Raw genomic sequence first — 22,395 nt, 5'->3', positions numbered from 1 at the left:
GAATTAAATTATTAAGATGGGCCAACCTGTAGGAAGTAGGCCATAACTGTAGAAAAAAATTTTTTTTTTTTTTTAAGATGCTACACCCTGAGCCCATCAGTAAGGGCTGGATTCAATTATTTCAGAGTTGAAAGAGTTAGCCCCTGGAAAACTTGTAGAACAGTCACTTTTACACAGCTGTAAGAGACATTCAGCATTAAAAATGTGGAACATAAGTAAACATAGTTGTCGACAGAGTAAAACATGTTTTTTGCTGTCAGACAAGAGGTGCAATTGGAAGAATGACAATTAATAGCTGTAGATAATAAGCCAAAATAATAGATTTTTGCTGAACTGAGTCATTTAGTAAATTAATTTGGAAATAATTCATGTGTTTTTAACCAAGTAATTTTAATTATTTGAAATGGATGGGGAAACTCCTATTTAAAAAATGTCCAGATATCGTAATCTCAAACATGTTCCAACTGGAATAGCAAAATCTGTCTGGGTTAGATACGTTCATTTCTACAAATGTGCAAACTAATATTCAATTCTGATGCAGTTTTGTTCAATCTGTAGCACTCTTGCCTTAGAGCCAGAAGCTTGTGGGTTCAAATCCCTGAGTTAAGAATATAATCATTAGAGGAAACATTAAACCATGTTCAAGTTCATTGAAAAATTCCATGGTTCTTTCTGAAGCTATACAGGGATGGTTAGCTAACATTATTCCCTCAATTCTCACCATCACATAAAAACTAGAGTAAGAGAAGGCCGTGTCCTCTGAATATGCTCTGCCATTCAAATCGGATCCTGGCTGATCCTCTAACTCAGTACCATATTTGCTGCTTTCTCTCCATAACCCCATATGCCTTTAAACCTAAATAATTATCCTTTTCTTGAATATATTCAGTGACTGGCCGCCTTAGCCTGATCAGATTGCTACATAAAAAGATTAACTTAGTCTCATTAATTTCATTGACCCCACTGAACACAAAACTGGCCACCACATTTATCACAAAACAAAGGGAGAGCATTTCATAAAATTACGGGGCGATCTAGTTACAGCGCCAGGGATCTGGGTTTGATTCCCCCCTCGGGAGACTGTGTGTGGAGTTTGTACATTCTCCATGGGTTTCCTCCGGGGGCTCCGGTTTCCTCCCACAATTCAAAAGATGTGCAAGTCAGATGAATTGGTCATGCTAAATTGCTCATAGTGTTAATCAGGGGTAATTATAGGATGGGAAAATGGGTTTGGGTGGGTTGTTCTTTGGAGAGTCAGTGTGGGCTTGTTGGGCCAAAGGGCTTGTTTCCAAACTGTAGGGAATCAAATCTAATCTAATCAAATCAAACTAAAATAAACTAAAATAAAATAAAAGGACTGCAGATGCTGGAAACCTGCAACAAAATCAGAAATGGCTGAAGAAACTCAGCAGGTCTGGCAGCATCTGTGGAGAGAAAGTAGAGTTCAGTGATCCTTCTTCAGAACTTCTGAAGATCCTAGTCTGAGAAAAATAAAAAGTGAGTGCCCTTACTAATTGGAAAATCATTCAGGTAACAGCAAAATGCTACACTCCTAGGCTATGCTCTTGTCAGTAAAATTAGGTAAACAGAATAGGTCTAATACAGTACCAGTGAGTGTTTAAATATCAGTTACGAGGTGAGGGCTGGGGAGAGAAGGGGGCAGTAGACTATCAGAGGTGCCTGAAGCCCCATTGCTTCTAATCTACATAAACAAATGATGCCAAATCAATTTTAAGCTTGTCAAATTTTTAGAAGACACTAAAATAGAAAGAGCAGTAGAGCGGAGAATACAGTTAATCATTTGTAGAAGCTTTTAGGTTATGCAAATGGTCAGACAAATAGCTAATGAGACTCAATAATGAATGTGAAGTATTACACATTGAGAGGAAAAGCGTGTGGCAGAAGTAAGCAATGAATGGAATTAGCACAGTGAGATTCAGAAAGGAACCTGGGAATGAAAATAAGTGTATTACTGCCAATATCTAAACAATCTGGCAAGGCTGTTAAATAAGTCAACAGATTGTTCATGTGCAAGGTTAGAATCGAAGAGTGTAAGTTGAACAGAGATTTGGAGTAATGCTTTGTAATCCATGAGTTAGTGCCTACCCAGTATGCAGTTTTCACTATGGTCAACATGTTACACACATTGAGAAAGGCATAGAAAAGAACAAAAAATAATCCAAGCAATAAGGTATGAACAAAAGTTATAAAATCTCAAGGAATACAGCCTCTGCAGAAGGCTAGGAGGATGTTTTAGAAAGATATAAAGTTTAAAAATACATAGACAAGGTAGGGCTGGAGTATCACTTCAAGATAGAATGAGATGCCATTCAAATCAATGAAAACTAAATTTCTTTAATTTCTTTTACTAAAGAGTAAGAGTTTCTTTAAGCTAAAAATTGCTACAAATGGCTTGAGCATTTTGGTTTTGTATTCAAAATGCATGATACAGATACAGAGTCTCAAATCTGGCTGCTGAAAACCTGAACATTTTTATAAGCTGCTGAATATCAATGTAATCATTGTTAAATGAGTTAAATAACTTACCAGAATATTTCAGTTAGGTGGAGCATTGGCACCAGACTAGTTAGCAGAAGTGCACTCTGATCCTTCCCCTCACTCCCAGTGACCCTTGATCCCAACTGACTTGGCTTGGCCTGATTGGCCCAGATGAACTGATGAGACCTAATCCCTGCATTGTGCTTGAAATTCTTTGAAATAGCTGATCCAGTAGTGCTTCTACATATCCGGGAAGCTGCAGCTTGAATGCAGCATAGCCCATGACTAAGCCTTGCTTACCCTTTTTTACATAATTCTTTTTTCAAATTTTGTTTTACTATCATGTATTCATTTTCTTAAATTTTAATAAAATCTAAACTTATTCCCTTGATTTCATGATCTCCTGTTAATTGAACTGAAGTTCCAATGTTTTTCTCTGAAAACCAGCAAGATCTGAAATGTAGCAAGGACTCAGTCCTGAGGCTGCCTGTTTGAGACACTGAACCTAGATGTTCAAAACACAAAGCAGCATTCTGACAGCAATTTTGTCTTTAAAAACTATTTGAGGTCTCATTTAAGAACTGCACTGTGATAGCTCTCCAGTGTCCACACATTGTTTGTATACAAGGTCACGTAAACCCACTTTAAATTAGGAATGTGTGCCAAAAGAAAAGATAGTTAAGAGAAACATCTCATATGATCATCAGCGATTGGCAATCTATACACTGATTTCTGTATTTCAACAGATAAACCAAATAATGTTTGGCTTTACCCCAAAATGAATTAATCCTAAAAATGAATTATATAAAGGTTGATTACTTAACTGGAGCTTTGTTCACTCTTTTAATACAAATCTACATACAAACAAGAATGCCATTAGGGGCAGAATCCCCCGAGTGTACTGCTGTTTAAATTTTGACAATGCACTTTAGGTTATTTTCCCCACAGTAATTTTAACACTCAGCATCATTGAGCAGGTCTCCAGCTCTTTGTCTTTACATGCAATGCAATAAAATGGGATAATTGAGATCAAAGTATTCCAGTCCAATTTTAGTGTAAATATTGTTGAACAGTGATTAAACCATAGTGTACAGTTAAACATGTTTGTAAACTTTAAAAGCATTGGCATTAAAATACTTCCAACCACACCAGTGAGACATAGTGGAAGTTACCTAGGAAGAACTTAAGTACAGTTGAACTTTATTAAAACCTGTCTAGAGTAAACATCCAGCATTCACACACAAGGAAATATGTTATTAGGACTAAATGCTGGAGACAGATCTTTGCGATTATGTATTTTAAGAACCTGGAGTTTTACAACATTGAAAAACATATCCACCAAGAAGCTCAGGAGAGTAATGCTTTAAAACATAAATCATGATATTCCAAGCAGATGAATTAGACACCCAAGGAATCAGTATAGTCACTGCTAAATACATCATGAAAGCAAAATAATGTCTGGTGAAGTTTTTGAACTTTACATATTCATGTGTTTTCAAAAAACAAATTCCCAAAATATAGGTCTACGATTTTCAAATTTGAGCTGTGTACGTAAAAGTAAGATGTGTTACAGAACTTTATAAAAGTTATGGCACAGCCAATCCAGTCGATACGGGCCAAAAACAAAACTAGTCACCTATTCTGATACCACATTCCAGTCCCTGGTCTGTGAGCCTTGTAACTTGCAGCATACCAGGTGCAGATCCAAGCTCCTTTTAGATGAGTGTTAGTTGAGGGTTTCTTCCTCCAGCATACAGTGGACTGCAGACATGCACTAACCTCTGGGTGAAAACGTCTTTCCTCATGCCCCCTCTAATTCTTCTACCAACCATGTTAAATTGATGACCTCTCCACTAGGGAAAGCAGGTCTTCGCTGTCCACTTTATCTAAGCCTCTCATTATTTTTTACACCACAATGAAGTTCTCTTAACTTCCTCTTTCACAATGAAAACCACCCTAACTATCCGATCTTTCCTCATAGCTGCAATTTCAAGTCCTGGCAACATTCTTGCAAATCTCCCCTGCACTGTCTCTAATGTAAGATTTTGAAATTCATTCTAACTTTAATTGTAACTGTATCAATTACATCCTTCCTCTAATGTAGTGACTAAAACCGTACACAAATTTTCAGCTGTGGTCTAAATGACGCTTTATACAGCTCCCGGTAGTACATTAAGGTAAGAAACAATATTTTCTTAATAAAACTGACAATCCTGACTAATTCATGCCTTTCTAAATGTCAATTTATTTTTTCTCTTGCAGTTCATTCCAATAAATTGCTCACTACTGACATCAGACAGACTAGAGTATAACCATTTGCCTCACACCCCTTTTAAACATCTGCAGCAGTGGTTCACGTTTCCAAAAGAGGCCTGATGACTTTGGTCATGCCGTTTTCCAATGCCAAGAAATAGAAACTTTGCAGTTATTGACCTTCTGCAATTGATTGACCATCTTCAGCTAGTACACTAGCTTCTGATGCATTAATGAGATCTTTCTAACATTGAGGATTGATGTTGAAATTGGGTTGATGTCTGCCTGGAAGTCTCTCATGGGTTAGGAAAGAAATTTGCTACACAAATGACATTTTTATAATACAGAAATGAAGGTGTCTTTAATAAGGTTCCTTACTGATGACACTTGCCCATGTGTGGATCTTCAGTATATTGCCAGTATCAATGCTCAGTGCTGATACCATGTTGCATTCCTTGTCCAAGAGTACTGCACATGTTCTAAAGATTGGATACTCTGCCTTTACCAAAATTGAGAGTTACACAGTAGAGGCAAAGTATCTCATTCCCAGTTTCTGACCTGTTATTCATTTAGACAGTATTTCGATAATCTGCTGAGCACATAATCGATGAATACCAGATGGAAGGCCACCCATGTCTGCACTACATCTTTCCCAATGATTCTGACAACACTTCCACTGGGGCTCCTATACCTTCTATGAAACAAGGTAGACAAAATGAGACAGCTCAAAAATTCTTGTAGAGTTTCTCAGAGCTGGGGAGTTCTGAACCTGTTCTGAACAGAGGGTTAAGATTAATTCCCATACACATGTTTATTCTTAGGATGCGAGCTTTGCTGGAAAGGCCACCGTTTATGACCCATCCTTAACTGCCCCTCAGATGATAATGTGAGCTACTTCCCTGAACCACTGCAATCCATGCACCCAGAGTGCTTTAATCTCAGTGAGCCTTGAATGAGACTTTAACAGGCTTGATTTGCTGAAATCGAAGACACTAGATTAATGAACTACTAATCACCAATACAAGAAAGGCATATCTGTCACCCTCTGAAGCAGCAGCTGTAACAAACAAGTATACAGTCATAGAGATATACAGCATGGAATCAGACCGTTCAGTCCAACTCGTCCATGCCAACCAGATGTCCTAAATTAATGTAGTCTCATTTACCACCACATGGCCCATATCCCTCTACACCCTTTCTATTCATATGCCTATCCAGATACCTCTTCAACATTGTAACTGTCCCAGCCCCCACCACTTCCTCTGACAACTCATTCCATACACTCACCATCTTTTGCGTGAAAAAGTTGCCCCTCAGGTCCCTTTTAAATATTTCCCCTCTCACCTTAAATCTATGTCCTCTGGTTTTGGGCTCCCCTACCCCAGGGAAAAGATTTTTCTATATACCCTATCCATGATTTTATAAACCTCTAAAAGTTCACCCCTCAGCCTCTGATGCTCCAGGGAAAACAATCCCAACCTATTCAGCCTTTCCCCACAGCACAAACCCTCCAATGCTGGCAACATCCTTTTAAATCTTTTCTGAATCCTGTCAAGTTTCACAAAATCCTTCCTATAGCAGTGAGAGCAGTTGAATCTCTTTTCATTTGAAGAAAGAAGGTTGAGAAGCACCCTAATAGATGTTTTTAAAATACTAAAAGATTTTCGCAGAATGTTTTCTCTTGTGGGAAGAGCATGACTAAAAGCCATCAGTAAGAGATGGTCAGTAAGATGTCCAACAGGGAATTCAGAAGAAATGTTTTCACCAAAAGAATGGTCAGAATGTGGAACCCAATACCATATGCAATTGAAGGAAAGTTAGGCAAACTTATGAGGGAGAAGGGAATAGCTGATAATGATTGCATATTTAGAGGAGAAGCAATGGGAGAAGTCAGAACAGAAAATAAATACCAGCATGGACAGGATGGGCAAAATGGCCTGCTGGTGTGTTGCATGTTCAATGTAATTCTCTTCAAATGATGCTGAAAGTCAGCTGAACTGTGGGAAACTCAGCTATTGTGAAAATCAAAACACATGCCCTCAGAGATGTTTTGCCTTCCCTCATGGGATAAAGAAAATTTCTAGTTGTATGCACAGCTTAAACAATGAAAAGAGCGAGAATTCATAAAGCACTATAAAATGAAATACATTGAGATGATGGTGGGGCATAAAGTCAGGAATGTGTCATATGTACTCATCGAATTTGGCCAATGAGATCCAGTTGGAGACGGTTATGATGAAAAGGACTATCCTGCTTTTTGACTTTTAAAGCGTTAATATAATATATGAAAAGGATGACTGGAGATTTCTGTAAACATCAGGTGTAGGTATACACACATCTGGTTTTTCTAAATAAAGTGTTAGTGAAGATTGGTAGCATAGACAGGGTAAACAAAACCTTGGATGTAGATGCATAAGTAAAATGTATTTCTATCACATTTTGATTGAGTATACAAATAATTGCAATGACAATGATACAAACATGATGGTTACAATAATTAGAATTTTGTTAACAACCATTTTTCCTACTCACCTATATTACTAAATGGACAATTGAGGAGTAGATGATAAATCAATTTGAAACAGTTGGAGCTTGGGATGACTTGTTTGTGCAAGTAGTCAGAAGGGGATGCTATATGTTATTCTATACTTTATTGGTAAAGAAGTGGAGTCCTGGGCAGCTTATCCAATACGAAGTGCTTCTGACAGCAATGGACACACATTTAACATTGTTAAAACTGATATCAGCTGTATAAGGTTTTAGTAGTTTTATTATGAGGGTACTGGCAATTTGTAACTGTACATCTGAAGAATTAAATTATAAGACAACTGTAGAGCACTTTAGCTTTAATAGAAAGAGGTGGACCAAACCATTTGACAGTTTGGATTAAATGAGAGCAACTGAAAACCGTTTTAGTTTTCAGTCCTATTTGGTCTGTTACAGCACTCAATCCCAATATGAGGTTCTTGAGCAGGTGCAGTAATACAAACCTCTGAATAACACTTGTTGTTCCATTGCAGTGGAACATCTGTTAAATAACTTTTTGTAGGTTGCCAAAAGAATGCCTCAGATCCACAAAAGCCTTATCAGGCACAAAAAAAAATCTTAACTGTAGCAGTGGTTCTACGCAGCTAATATTTAGCAGCCTAGGTACTTTTACTTGTTGAAAACAGAATATTGTGGAGAGTAAAAGGATTAGCAAGACATTTTTGATAAATATTCTGTTACACAAATAATGATGAAATTAAAATAATACAAAGGGAGTTGTTCAGCCAGTAGTTCAAAAGCATTGCAGAGGAAACTGGTAAAAGAGACGTGAACAGAGGGTGATGTTAATTGAGCTTACTTCAGAATGATGAAGGAGTTTGAGTGGAGAGATAGACTAGTTGTACCAATGGCATGTTTGGGTCCTGTATATTTTATATAGGTTTACAAGTGAACTCAGTCTGCCAACAAGATAAATTCTTTCACTGGGAAATGCTTTCTGTCTTGTTGCATCGCAAGTATAAAAAAATCTGATCTAACATAATCCAAGTCTGACAATGCCATTACAGATTGGGATAGGTTGGATAGAAATGCAGACATTTCAGCTAATCCATGTTCCACCTTTATTTTGTGTGACGCACCTACTAAAGCAGGCAGTGTGATCCAGGATGAAGAGCAAACCAGGGAAGTTTGAAAGTTTAATAAAAACTTACACAACGGAAATGGTTAGAATCATAGAATTCCTACAGTGCATTCGGTCCATTGAGTCTGCACTCACCCTATGAAGACAATCTCACCCAGACCCACCCCTGTAACCGTGCATGGGGGTTCATCCATGGCTACTTCACCCAGCTTGCACATCCTGCACACTACAGGGCAAAGATTAGCATTTTTAGCCAAACCATCTAGTCTGCACATCTTAGGACTGTGGGAAGAAACCAGAGCACCAGAAGGAAACCCATGCAGACACAGGGAGAATGTGCAAATTCCACACAGACAATTGCCTAAAGCTGGAATCGAACCCAGGTCCCTGACGGTGTGAGGCAGCATCACTAAAAACTTAGCCATCACGCTGTCCTTAGCCGGAAATAAAATTAATTAATCTAAGGATGAAATGGGTATGAATCAAGAGCAGAGAGCAAACAGAATAAAAAAAGCTAAAGTATTCACTTTAGTTTCTTACAGTTAAGATTTTGTGCTAAGTGCAGTCTTGTCACATCTCGATGTGAGAAACCTTTGCAATGAAACTGTAAAACACACTATTCTGAATACCTTAGGTATACATAAGTAACAACCTGTATTTACATAATGTCTTTAAGATAATTAAAATATCCCTAAGCACTTCACAGGAATATTACCGAACACAATTTCACATTCAGGCAAATGACCAAAAGCTTGGTCAAAGTGCATCTTGAAGAAAGTGAAGTAGGAAGGAAGGCAGACATAGGAAGGAAATTCACGGCCATAGGGCCGAGGTCACTGAAAGCATGGCCATGAATGGTGGCATGATTAAATCGAGGGGGGGGGGGGTTTCATCCCAGAATTAGAGGAGTCAATACCTTGGTGGGTTGTAAAACTGAGTTGAAAAGTGTAGCGCTGGAAAAGCACAGCAGGTCAGGCAGCATCCGAACAGCAGCTGAATGGACGTTTTGGGCTTGTGCTTTTCCAGCGCCACACCTTTCAGCTCTGACTCTGCAGTCCTCACTTTCTCCGGGTTGTAAGCTCCTTGCAGTACTAGGGGGAGGCAAACTGGGAAAGGATCTAAAAACAAGGATGATAATTTTAAACTCAACGCTTAACTGCAAACCAAGGCTTGCCGGCAGGTTGAGAAAATTTCAGCCTACCTGCACATCAAAAATTTCAGCTTTAACATAGTGCTGAAACAATTCTTGAATTTCCAATTTAAATAGTCATATTATGCAATATCAGTAGGGATGCTCATGGTGAGTGCTGATTGACGTCTTCCTGTATGACTTATTCTCTTCAAATTACCTGGTAATTTCCTCAATTTGTTATATTTTTGCCTATATCGCAGTCACCCATCGTTATGTAAATATAAGCTGTTAAAATAAATGTGTTTGTTAGGTATCATACATGAAAACACAGCCTGGATTCCAAAGTGTAAAGCATAACAAAAATCACATCTGATCCTATATTCAGACTGGACAAATGTATGCTCTATTCACTCCCATGATGGGCCAGTTGACTGTTAATATCCCTGAGAATACATACCGTTTGGCACAGCAAGTTGTGAAGGTTGCACCAAGTGCTGTTGGGAGACAGGCCCAAATACTTCATCGGTAGCAGTGTTCGACTGCTGTAAAGCTATTTCAACTTCTTCATCTGTTAGACCTAGGTAGAGAAAAATGTAAGAGTCTTAAAATAACAATGAGCCTGTGTAAGGTTAAGGTTAAAACCGATAGTGCACACAAAAGGAACGGAAACAAAAAGATTGCCCAAACTTATTTTTGGAAATCAAATATTGCTCATTGCAAGATATTCCATTTGAATGCCAATGCAATGAATTATTGAGAGATGCAGGATTCTCACAAAAAAGTCATACTGTATTCTTTGGTTTAAATGACATATCTGGACATCACTATGTTCTTCACCAAACTATTAGAATAATAGTGAGAAGCTTGAAAAGTTTTCAATGGTTTGAAAATTCAACCTCTTTGGAGTACTCAAGTACCAAAACATTTTAAATATTCATTTTGATATTCCAGTTAATTTGTTCCAATCAATTCAAATTATTTGTATCATTTCATTCTTTGAGATGAATACAGGCAAGCAGTAGGAAATCAAATTGCTGAAAGCATGTATCCCTCCCCAACCTATTTTCAATCTCACCCAAAATAACACAGCTACGCCTCACAGATTCAACATGAAGGATGACTTCAAAAGGGGATGTAAAAAATGCTAAATATCTAAAATTCAACCTGTTTCTTTCCAATTTTGAAAGAGTTGGAGGAACAAACCGCTTGCCATTTGTGGTTTGGTCATATGAGACTGCATGCCTTAGAGCTGACCAGTTTTTTCAAGTTAACCCCAGCCTGTTTCAGGAAATCAGGCAGGTAAAGGCACTCATCTGCTGCAACCAGTTTACCCGCTTCACCCACTGCTTGTAACTGAACACCCTAATTCAACTATTCCAACTTTCCCCAGAGATCCATCTCATAACCCAAATGATCCCTCCAATTTCTCTTCATTGGACGCATAGCCAGAGGTGTGCGTGCTGCAGTTTGTTGCACTGCATGCTTTCTATCATAGATAAGAGCGCACCATGAAGAATGATCGCTTGTGTGTGACAATTGTGTTCTCTGTATGGCACATTCTCAGTTACTACATGGCTACAAACCTGCACAGCGTAAAGGAAGCACTGCCCCTGACCCTGACACTCAATCTCCCATCTGGACTCTCATCCTCCATCCCGCTCCTAGATTGCAGTCTGATGTAGAAAACTCATATGCCAGGAAAAAAAGAACAAAACAAATAGTACTTAGCTCCTGACAGTATATACTTGCAGGTGTTGCAGCTGCAAAATTCCCCTACTGAGTCTCTGAGAGATAAAATTAGGCCCCAGGTCTCTGAGTTGACAGCCCAAAACACAGGAGTTTTACAGACCATGTCATCTCAGACAGCACAGCATTAATAAAAACATAGCACATTGTATTTCGCATATCAACCTCAACTGGCAATTTGCATATATAAAGTGCAGAATTAAAATGAATATAAGATTATTGGAATAAGTCAGAATGTTCCCAAATCCTTTAACAGAAATAATAGATACCTTGGAGTGATTATAGGACTGCAATCTCATCAATGACTGCAGAAACCACAACAGCTGTGATAGGAATTTATATTACATACATATTGCTAGTGTTATACATGAAAACAGAAATAACCCATCCTAATTATTTTCAGGAATCAAATACTTCTCAGAACTTTGAGGTAATATTGCTGCCTTAAAAACATTAGATTTTATTTTATGCAATTTACAGATTGAAGCTGTTTTGTCCCTTCCCTCCCTCGGTTCAAGTTTCAGTGTCTGCCCTAGTACCGATTAACAACAGTTAGCATGCCCTCTGATCCATGATGAACATCCATTCTGAAGGAATGGCAACTGTGGCATAACCATTATGAATGCAGAGACTGATAGTCAAAATGATTACTGGGAAATAACGGTATTCACATTACAATATAACTACACGCAACAGGATCTGAAGGAATATATTGAATTATAATTTACCCATATCTTATTTAGCACAAAGTTATCAAAACAGAAACCCCGTATGACACTGTTATATAACACCATAAACCCAGGGGAAAACTGTTCAGGAAAATAACAGATCAGAAAGCAAGAAATAAAACTAGCTGAAAATCCCAGTTGGTAGATTGAAAACTGCCCCCTCGCTACCCAATACAGTTTGTCAAAACTCTGAATGTTCACATCCCAAATATTTTAAACACATTCATTTTAAATTACTACTTCACATACATTAATACAGAATTGATAAGCTTACTAGAACTAGATAAAAACATTCTTTACACTTTCATTATCGAATAACAACTCAAATACATTTCCAGCACTTATTGAAAAAGAATATTTTACATATGCTTTATTATTCTGCACTTCAATGACATATTAAAATTGAAAGTTCCATTAGGTAAATTGCTTAAATCCTGCAAAAATCAAAAGGCGACGGATGGTTCATTATAATCTTTCTAATTTTAGATATCAAAGGCTATGTTCAGAATTTTCACATGAACTATCAGTATTCACCATTGTTACCACTCTGATTATTTCAGGATTTAGTACAAGCAGAGATGAAGCTGGAAATCCCAAACTTGCGATCAGCCATTTCCTGCTCCACCACAGGCTGCCCAACTCTCTCCGAGGTCAACAGCAAGCAACCTTGTTTCACCACTGACTGCTAAATCCAGGCTGTTTACTTGCAACTTGAAAGACAAGAAACAGCAAAGAAACACAGGTCTAGATACTCTAACCTAAACCATACAAACTGTGCAAACCCTTTCAAAGGCTAATAGCATGCTGGCCTTCATAACAAGAGGGATTGAGTATAGAAGCAAAGAGGTTCTTCTGCAGCTGTACAGGGCCCTGGTGAGACCACACCTGGAGTATTGTGTGCAGTTCTGGTCTCCAAATTTGAGGAAAGACATTCTGGCTATTAAGGGAGTGCAGCGTAGGTTCACGAGGTCAATTCCTGGAATGGCGGGACTACCTTACGCTGAAAGACTGGAGCAACTGGGCTTGTATACCCTTGAGTTTAGAAGACTGAGAGGGGATCTGATTGAGACATATAAGATTATTAAAGGATTGGACACTCTGGAGGCAGGAAACATGTTTCTGCTGATGGGTGAGTGTCGAACCAGAGGACACAGCTTAAAAATACGGGGTAGACCATTTAGGACAGAGATGAGGAGAAACTTCTTCACCCAGAGAGTGGTGGCTGTGTGGAATGCTCTGCCCCAGAGGGCAGTGGAGGCCCAGTCTCTGGATTCATTTATGAAAGAGTTGGATAGAGCTCTCAAGGATAGTGGAATCAAGGGTTATGGAGATAAGGCAGGAACAGGATAGTGATTAAGGATGATCAACCATGATTATATTGAATGGTGGTGCAGGCTCGAAGGGCAGAATGGCCTACTCCTGCACCTTGTCTACTGTCTAAATCTCCTCAGTACACAAGTATCCTTATTTGTATCTGCAAAGAATTGAACTAGTACATTGAAGCTTTTTTCCTTTCTCACTCCCTCAAAAAGAATGAATGATTCTATAGTCCACACTCTTTTTAGGTATTCATTTCAATAAACATTTACTTGTCCAGCATTGGGCCATTAGTATTTAGATTTTACCACCCACTTCCCATTGGAAATTAAAGAGCAGAACAGTTGATAGGAATATTCATCATTACTCTGACATGCTAATGGCAACCAAATATGACAGTGCTAGAGCAGAGAAAACACATCGCTATCAACGGGGTTGTGCTTTAGTTGAACAACACATGGACATATAAAATCTGGACACATTCTTGGGAATTATGACAGATTGAGAAGCAAAGGACAGCCCTTTGCTCTGTTACTGATTGTGAGTCAGGAAGTCAAGTCAGATGCTCTCAAGAATTCCTCTACTGCCATCATGAAATCTAAATGACAGATCATTAATTTCTCATCAATTGCTGAGATCTTGATCGAATGCCTCTAGTTTCCCAAGTGACAGCAAAGGGGTAACAAATCTGCTTTTATTGACCAGCCCATATTTACTAACATTGAAGTGGATTTATTAATGAGAAGGGATGGTACAAGATTGAAACACACCACTCACCAGTCTTAGTCTTTTCATCTTTCACACGAGTTTATTGGTATGTTACAATGTGGATTAGTGAGATTGGATTTATTTTTTTCCAAATTCTGCTAAGTCTCTGAGAGGAGGATTTTCAAACCATTTCCTCCCGTGGAGGCAGGAAGGTTACCCCTCCAAAATTGTAAGTAATAACCTGTACCTCAGACGCTGAATTTGGAGCAGCTTTCCAAAACTATTGCTGAGCAACACAGCAGCTCAAGTCAGGCAACAGAACCACTTAAACTTAAATTTGCGTAGTTATGGTGGACATAAGATTCTGAGTACTATGTTCAGACTGAACAGAGCGGAGCACGGACAGGGCATGATTCAAAAGTTATATTCCTCTTTGATTCGTGCAATCAGGAAAAGAGGAGTTGCACTTGCAAAATGCACACAAGCAATTTGGGCCATAGCCATTCTGGCTGCCCTCCCTTCTCCAGGCATTGGGGTTGCACTGTTTCATTTCAGATAGCCAGCAGTGAAGAACAGCACACAAGCCTAGTCTTTACACCGTTCGTAACTTTTCATTTACAGAGATATGAATTGCAGACATGCACATCAAAAAGCAATGACCGCAGTTAATGTACTCCTATGCCTAGAAGCACACGAGTTCCCAGTTAATGTCCTCCACTTGAATACACTTAAATACTGAATTAATGGTGAATTAGTATCTACCTGACTCCAAGGGCTCTTGCTGCACAGTGGGAGTCCACCTGCCTTTCGGCAAGGTCTGGGTTCAAGTCCCACCTCAGCGTGTTACGCGTTATGTTACAATGACTTTAAAAAACATGTCTACCTGACAAAGATAACTTCTGTGAGCTCCCAGTCAGGAGGCTGCCTGACCATCAACTGTTATACAGATGTGCATGGTATCCAGCTCTCAGAATGGTCCTGAAAATGGACAGGTTCACTCAGGAAAAATTCATTCTACTATTCCCAGATGTCTTAAATTAGCTCCTGGTCAATATTCCTAATGACCAATAGTGATACCAGGAAGTCAAAAACCAAAAGGAATTTTTTTTTTACAATAAAAAATTGCATTTATCAGTACTTGATAGAGTATTCATGGTAGCAGGTCCTTGAAATAACTGAGGTAGGCTAGTATTTAGTATAGCCATTAAGCACTTACATTAAGGTAGAAATAATGGGCATGAACTTCATCACTCTTAAGCTAATAGGGTCTTTGCTCTTTGCTGGTCTTTGTGGTATAAACTCTGCATCCCATTGCTACCTATCATGTATCGCCTATTTATTCTGAAAATATTTATAATGCACTATAAACACTTAACTCTCACAAATTCACTCAATAGCATCCATTAAAACTTCAACCTGAAGCACTAAGGCACTGCACCACTCAGAAAATTGACTTTCTCATTTCACTTTACAATTCATTTAAATAGATATGACAAAATCCACCTTTCAGACAGTGTTAACCGGAACTGAACAAGCTACTATAATTTCCAGATTTGATGCCTCTAAAATGATACAGTACCAAAGACACTAGTATTGATAACTTGATGGTGGCTTTCCTTCTCCATTTCCGGGCAATTTCAAATACTCTCAGTTTTGAATTTTCTCCTGAAGTCTTCTGCAAGATCATTTTCTTCCTGTTCCAAATCAAATTTGTGTCAAACTCAATGTCATCTTGGAATTGTCTAGCACCTTCTCTGGATCTAAACTCCTGAAAGCACATTGAAGGAATTGTGGGGTGGATGGTTAAAGCTTGGGGCAAGGTTAAAGATAAATGGAAGGTACAGACACATATGATCATGGAAATGGAAATAGCCAGTGCTGATGATGAGCCAAATTAAAGTTGGAAGCTCAGTTCAGAATTAAACAGCATGATTCAGCCAGATCATTCAGTTCTTATTCTATAAGGCGGCATAAGAGTTAAATGTTAGACTTCTGCAATAAAAACAGAACTTCAAAAAAAATTTTACCTACAACTGTCCCTCCTGATAAACATCTCCAAACTTTTCAATTACACAACAAAGGTACAAGAAACATCTTAATTTTCAGTCTATGCAATCTAAACAAGTGACAATTTATACTTAAGTGTCCAAATCACACCATGGGGCTCTTGGAGAACAGCAGTAGTGCCCCTACCCCTGAGCCATGGGCCTAAGTTGAAGTCCCACCTGCTTCAGAGTGTGTAATAACATGTCAGTCCAGGTTGATGAGAAAATATCTCCAAAGCAAGTAAATTTTAAATGTGGTTAAAAATGGCCTCAAAAACATTCCATTAACAAACTTAAAGTGAATACATTCTGTGCCTTGCTGTCTTCAGTTACTACACAAGGAAAAACATAGGACCTCAACTCTATTTTGAGAAAAATGGAATACATAATTGTATTACTAATGGACATATATACACAAAACTTAAGAGCATCTAATAGTTAAGCATTAACATCATTTGACACATCTGGAAGTTAAAGAAAGAAGGACTTGCATTTATATAGCATCTTTTGTGACCCAAAGTGTAAAGCATTTTCAGTCAATGAAGTACCTTTTGAAATGTATATCTCCTCATGTAGGAAATGCAGCTGTCAATCTTATGCACACAAAGATCACAGAACAGCATTAACCTCACTTTTTTGCATGTTAATAGAGTGATAAATATTTAGCAGAATACCAGGGATAACAACTTCTATTTCTCTAAACTGTATCACGGGATCTTTTACAACTTCAACAGTGCAACACTCCCTCAGTATTCCTCAGGAGTGTCAGCTTTACTTATTATGTGGAAGTTCTGGAATAAAATCCATTGATCTTGGGGTGAAAGGGATGCCAATTGCGCCACGGCCATCACAAGCTATCTCACATTCTATGAAAAGACACAGGGAAGCTACATTAAAATATTACAGCTAAGTTTTACTGCAGAGTTTCCAGCATCCTCACCCACATCGAGAGCTAACTGAAAGCAAAATAAATGCAACTTGAAATTCTACATCTCCGCATCCCTCCCCTAAGCACAAGTGCCTGAAGTATCTTCCTCAGTAAACTGCACATTAACTATCCTGTTAGTTAAAGTACTCCCTTAAATAAAGGCAATACTCAAGGGGATAGTCTGACATGCATAACAAATCCAAAAGCAGCTCAATTGTAGCTCAGCCAACAGAAGAAACCCATGCTGCAGGGCAAGAACAAAAAGGTCAGGCTTTTCCCCTTTTGTGGGAAAAACTGTTCCACAAGGCATTCTACATAGCAGGCCCAGCTAAAGACTGATAGATAACCTTGTGCATGAGATTCTCCAAGTGAAAGTACCCATTAGCTAGAATTTAGAGAGCATGACGATAGTCCTCTAACCACGACAACCTGATTCCTTCAGCAGAATAATTTAGTACCACACATCCTGTACAATATAGATTTAAACCTTGCTGAGAGTCTGTTAGCAGGCTGCAACATACTTGAGGGTTCTTCAGAAATTAAAATGATCAAAATCCAAAATGAGGAATAGACTGTTATCTATTATATACTATAAACATTTTCCCGCTGTTTCCGATTTCATCCAAATATTGCCATTTATTTCATTTGTCATTTATGGGATCCAGCTGTGCATAAAATGGTTGCCACGCTTGCCTACATTAGAATAATTAAAACAAAAATCAGTAATTCACTCAAAATGAAGTACTTTTGAGGACATGATAAATGTTAATTCTTCAAGTATGTTGTAGCGAAGAACATTGTCTGTTGTTTCAGTGATTTGAGACCAAGTTTACACATTTACTAAATCATTACCTCTGCATAGCTGGAGGAGCCCTGACAAAATAATGCCATGAGATATGAGGGGAGAGGGGAGCTTAAACCCAAAGTTGCTAGGAAGCTTTACAGTCCTAGAGTCATACAGCATGGAAACAGACCCTTTGGTCCAAGTCAATATGTTATAATTAAGTTACCACTTCAGAAGGCCATGAAAGTAAATATCTCAAAGATATTGATCATTTCACATCCTGTTAGTTACATAGTTCTAAAAGAGTGCAGGTTGAAAAACACAGAATCACTGATAATCAAACAGCATTTTCCAGAAATAGCACAAACAAAAAATACTGTCAAAGGACAACATTTCTCTGAATTGGAAGTGCTATTAAAGGTGCCCCTGCAGGTGAATACATTTTAAATAAGTTTGCACTAAATAAAATTTAAGATATATTTTTCTATAAATAACTTTGACATGTTTAATTAACATAAGAAAATAGAAGCAAGTGCAGGCTATTTAGTTGTTTTAGCCTGCTCCAACTCGCAATTTGATAGTTTCTTTATTCATCCATGGAATGTGATGTTGCTGACAAGAGCAGTGATTGCTGCTCATTGCCCTTGAGAGCTAACCTCGTTGATATGGTTTTGGAGTCACATGCAGCTCAGACCAGTTAAGGACAGCAGGTTTTCACATCTAAAGGACATTAGTGAACCAGATGGGCAATTGTGACAAGTGATGACAGGCTCATGGTCATTATCACTGAAACTAACTTTCAATTCCAGATTTATTAACTGAATTTAAATTCCACCACCTGCAACATCGTCATTCTGTTGAAAGCTCCTACTGTAACCCCGTCTTGCCAAGCAAGACCCACATCCCTCACCTTCCCTTGTTATTCAAAAGTTAACTGATGTGACTGGAATATGTTCTATGACTGGGATAGAAAATTTCAAGGATCCACATCCTTTGAGTGAAGAAAAGTTTACCTCATCCCACAACTTCAAACACAAAAACCAAAACTCTACTGAACATTAGCACAAACACCGAAGTGTCAAGGAAGTCAGTACAACCAGAGATGAGAACAAGTTGGACTTTGATTCAAAGCCAAGGCATAAAAAGATAATTTCACTATGAGTATTAAATCTAACCAATACATTCTAGCAAAATGGATGCCATCTCTTTAATACAAAACAATTCTGCTGTTCATTATACTGCATTATTTTAGCTGCTGATATGTTAAAGGCTCTGTTTATGGTCGCCTGTATCACCAGATGCAGAATTGAGGTATTCGGTGACCTTGTTCTTCTCACCGGGGCATGAAATTACAGTTGTGACACCTTGGTATTACAGTCATAAATACTGCAAACTGCATACCTTACAGCTATATATACACATTTTCTATTGTCTTCAAACATAAACCTGACCAGTATTTATTTAAAAGGGGGCGAAATTGCAAAACAAAGAATTTATTGCTCTATTTTCTTTCCTTATTCCATTCCCACAAAAGTTATTTTTTAAATTAGCAACACAGTATTACACAATATTCTATTAACCCTGCCCACTCCAGCATCTATGGTCACAAACGCTATTATAATCTGTTTGATTTGTGTTACATACAAGGTTTTAGGACCATATTCCGTAACATACTTATCAAATTGATTTAAGAAGAAATCTGCAATCTTTGACAAATTCAAATAACAATTCAAATTTTAGAAAATAAAGTCCTTTGAAATGACAATATTCCCCATATTTTAATTCCAAGTTCATATCCTTTCTGTGCCTTCATACCATAACACCATCCTTTGGTGAGGCAGTGTGAAAAAATTCAACAATACACCTTCACATTACCTAACAGCAACTTCAGACTGCTGAACAAGGTAAATCTCTTGCTAATCTGGTTTATTATATTATGGCAAACATGCTATACCTGAAACACACCAAGGAACACATCAAACTAGGATATATATATATATATATATATATATATATAAACTTTTATAAAACCTCTGAAAGGTTAGGATTTTTCCCACTTCAGCCATAAAAGTTAATATCTACCACGTTTTTATGCAAAAAATAAATAAACATGAAATGCCATACCAGAGGCCACAGTAGTATCAAACTCCATACAACTTCATACATGGAAAAAAATGAAGAACTTTTAAAGGTGTATTTATTATTTTTAAAATAATAAAAGCTAAAAATCTAAGGAGGAAGGTCAGAGGGATGGGATTAAGTAAATTAAATTTCAGAGAATACAAGCAAAATACTGTGAATGCTGGAAATCTGACACAAATGCTTAAAAAGCTGCAGAAACTCAGCAGGTCTGGCGGCATCTTTGGAGCGAAAAATGGAGGCAACATTTCGAGTCCAATATGACTCTTCTTCAGAAATCATTTTTAATAGGATGTTCCAGAGAGTCAGCCAGAACTAGTGGGTTAAAGAACCTCATTTTATATTGCAAATTTTACACTTCAATTCAAAGAATATTTAAAAACTTAAAAATGTGTGTGTAGCTTATATTTCATATAGAGAAAGCAGGAAGGAATAGTGTATCTTTAATTGAATAGTTGTGCTTTTATTGCAATTTTTAATATGAATAATAAACTCCAATTGTACAAAGTATAACACAGTGTCTTTCAATTACTTCCACTTCTGCTGAGAAAATTGATTTTTGACATTTTTGCCATTTGTTAAAATCAAATTCAGCCCATCTACATTTGCTCAATGCAATTACAATTCACTGGCCATTTTTATTAAAAATTATTTAAAATATTATTTAAAGCAAAAACAATTTATAAGTACATCTTACACCATTCTGAAGCATCAGTATTTCATTCAACAGAACTGTACATCATGTACTAAATTTACTCATTACAAATACAAATCAATTTGTAGCTATCTTCAACCAGAATGGCATTCAAGCTTCCCTACAAAATGCACAATAAAAGAACAGCATCGTGAGAATAACTATGACATTACAAGGATATTTCTCTTTTGTAATTGATTTCTATTCAAGTAAGTTATCTATCTCGCTTGCAATTACCTCCTTCTCATCTTTTTTACTTCCCAACATCCTAATCTATCTCTGTAACCCAATTTTTTAAACTTTTCAGTGATTTGCAACTTTACAAAAAGAGTTCAGGACAGGGAAGAAAAAATATTAATTACTGTATTACTTATAATTGAACTATCAACAGGACATGTTTATAAATCATAGGGTGGCACGGTGGCTAGCACTTCTGCCTCTCAGCACTAGGGATGTGGGTTCGATTCCAGCCTTGGGTGACTGTCTGTGTGGAGCTTGCACATTTTTCCCATGCCTGCGTGGATTTCCTCTGGGCGCTTCTGTTTCCTTCCATAGTCCAAAGATGTGCAGATTAAGTGGATTGGTCATGCTAAATTGCCCAGTGCCTGGGGATGTGGAGGCGAGATGGATTAGCCATGGAAAATGCAGGGTTACAGGGATAGGGTGAGGGGATAGGTCTAGGTAGGATCTGTTCAGAGAATTGTGTGGATTCAATGGGCCAAATGGCCTTACTTCCACACTGTAGGGATTCAATGATCTCATTGAATGCATTTTGCGTACTTTCCTGATAAATACAGTGCACATAATACATAAAGTATCTATTGTAAAAAGACTAAAGGGCAAACAAAATATAAGTAGAATACAAAAAAAGTCTACTAAAGTTATCCCCATTCCAGCAAGTGATGGCATTTACTATTATCCCTTTAGCAATGCAAAGCTCTCCAACAAGATGCATTTAAAACATTTCAAGCTTAGTAAATAAAATAGAGAATGCTGAGATATATAGGGAGAGACCAAAGGAAGTGAAGGAAAGAATGGTAATGATGCTTCTTAAAAGAGAAAGACAACTTGCATATGTAAAGCATGTATGATGTCTTTAGAACAATCAAAACATTTTACTGCCAACAAATTACTTTTGAAACATTCGAAAACTGTTGTTTGCCGACAATGATTGCCGTAATTTGTCCACAGAAAGGTGGCAAAAACAGCACTGACGAATGACCAGATAATCTGTGCCTGCAGGAGTAATGTACGTGGGAAATCATGTCTCACAAACTTGACTGAGTTTTTTGAAGAAGTAACAAAGAAGATTGATGAGGGCAGAGTAGTAGATGTGATCTATATGGACTTCAGTAAGGCGTTCGACAAGATTCCCCATGGGAGACTGATTAGCAAGGTTAGATCTCATGGAATAAAGGGAGAACTAGCCATTTGGATACAGAACTGGCTCAAAGGTAGAAGACAGAGGGTGATGGTGGAGGATTGTTTTTCAGACTGGAGGCCTGTGACCAGTGGAGTGCCACAAGGATCAGTGCCGGGCCCTCTACGTTTTGTCATTTACATAAATGATTTGGATGCGAGCATAAGAGATACAGTTAGGAAGTTTGTAGATGATACCAAAATTGGAGATATAGTGGACGACGAAGAGGGTTACCTCAGATTACAACAGGATCTGGACCAGATGGGCCAATGGGCTGAGAAGTGGCAGATGGAGTTTAATTCAGATAAATGCGAGGTGCTGCATTTTGGGAAAGCAAATCTTAGCAGGACTTATACACTTAATGGTAAGGTCCT

At 37.9% G+C, this 22,395-nt stretch overlaps 1 protein-coding gene across 2 annotated transcripts in view; it reads right to left on the bottom strand.

Moving 5' to 3' along the window:
• The window catches only part of pex14 (peroxisomal biogenesis factor 14), a 235,850-nt gene that overhangs the window by 84,333 nt on the left and 129,122 nt on the right, over positions 1-22,395 (bottom strand). For both annotated transcript variants that reach the window (XM_043676240.1, XM_043676241.1), the window contains exon 4: positions 9,970-10,089. In XM_043676240.1, the coding sequence (XP_043532175.1) occupies positions 9,970-10,089 (120 nt within the window). The remainder of the gene's footprint in view (positions 1-9,969; positions 10,090-22,395) is intronic.

Source organism: Chiloscyllium plagiosum, chromosome 34, assembly GCF_004010195.1.
Source record: "Chiloscyllium plagiosum isolate BGI_BamShark_2017 chromosome 34, ASM401019v2, whole genome shotgun sequence".
Taxonomy (NCBI): domain Eukaryota; kingdom Metazoa; phylum Chordata; class Chondrichthyes; order Orectolobiformes; family Hemiscylliidae; genus Chiloscyllium; species Chiloscyllium plagiosum.
This window is presented reverse-complemented; position numbering and strand designations above follow the sequence as displayed.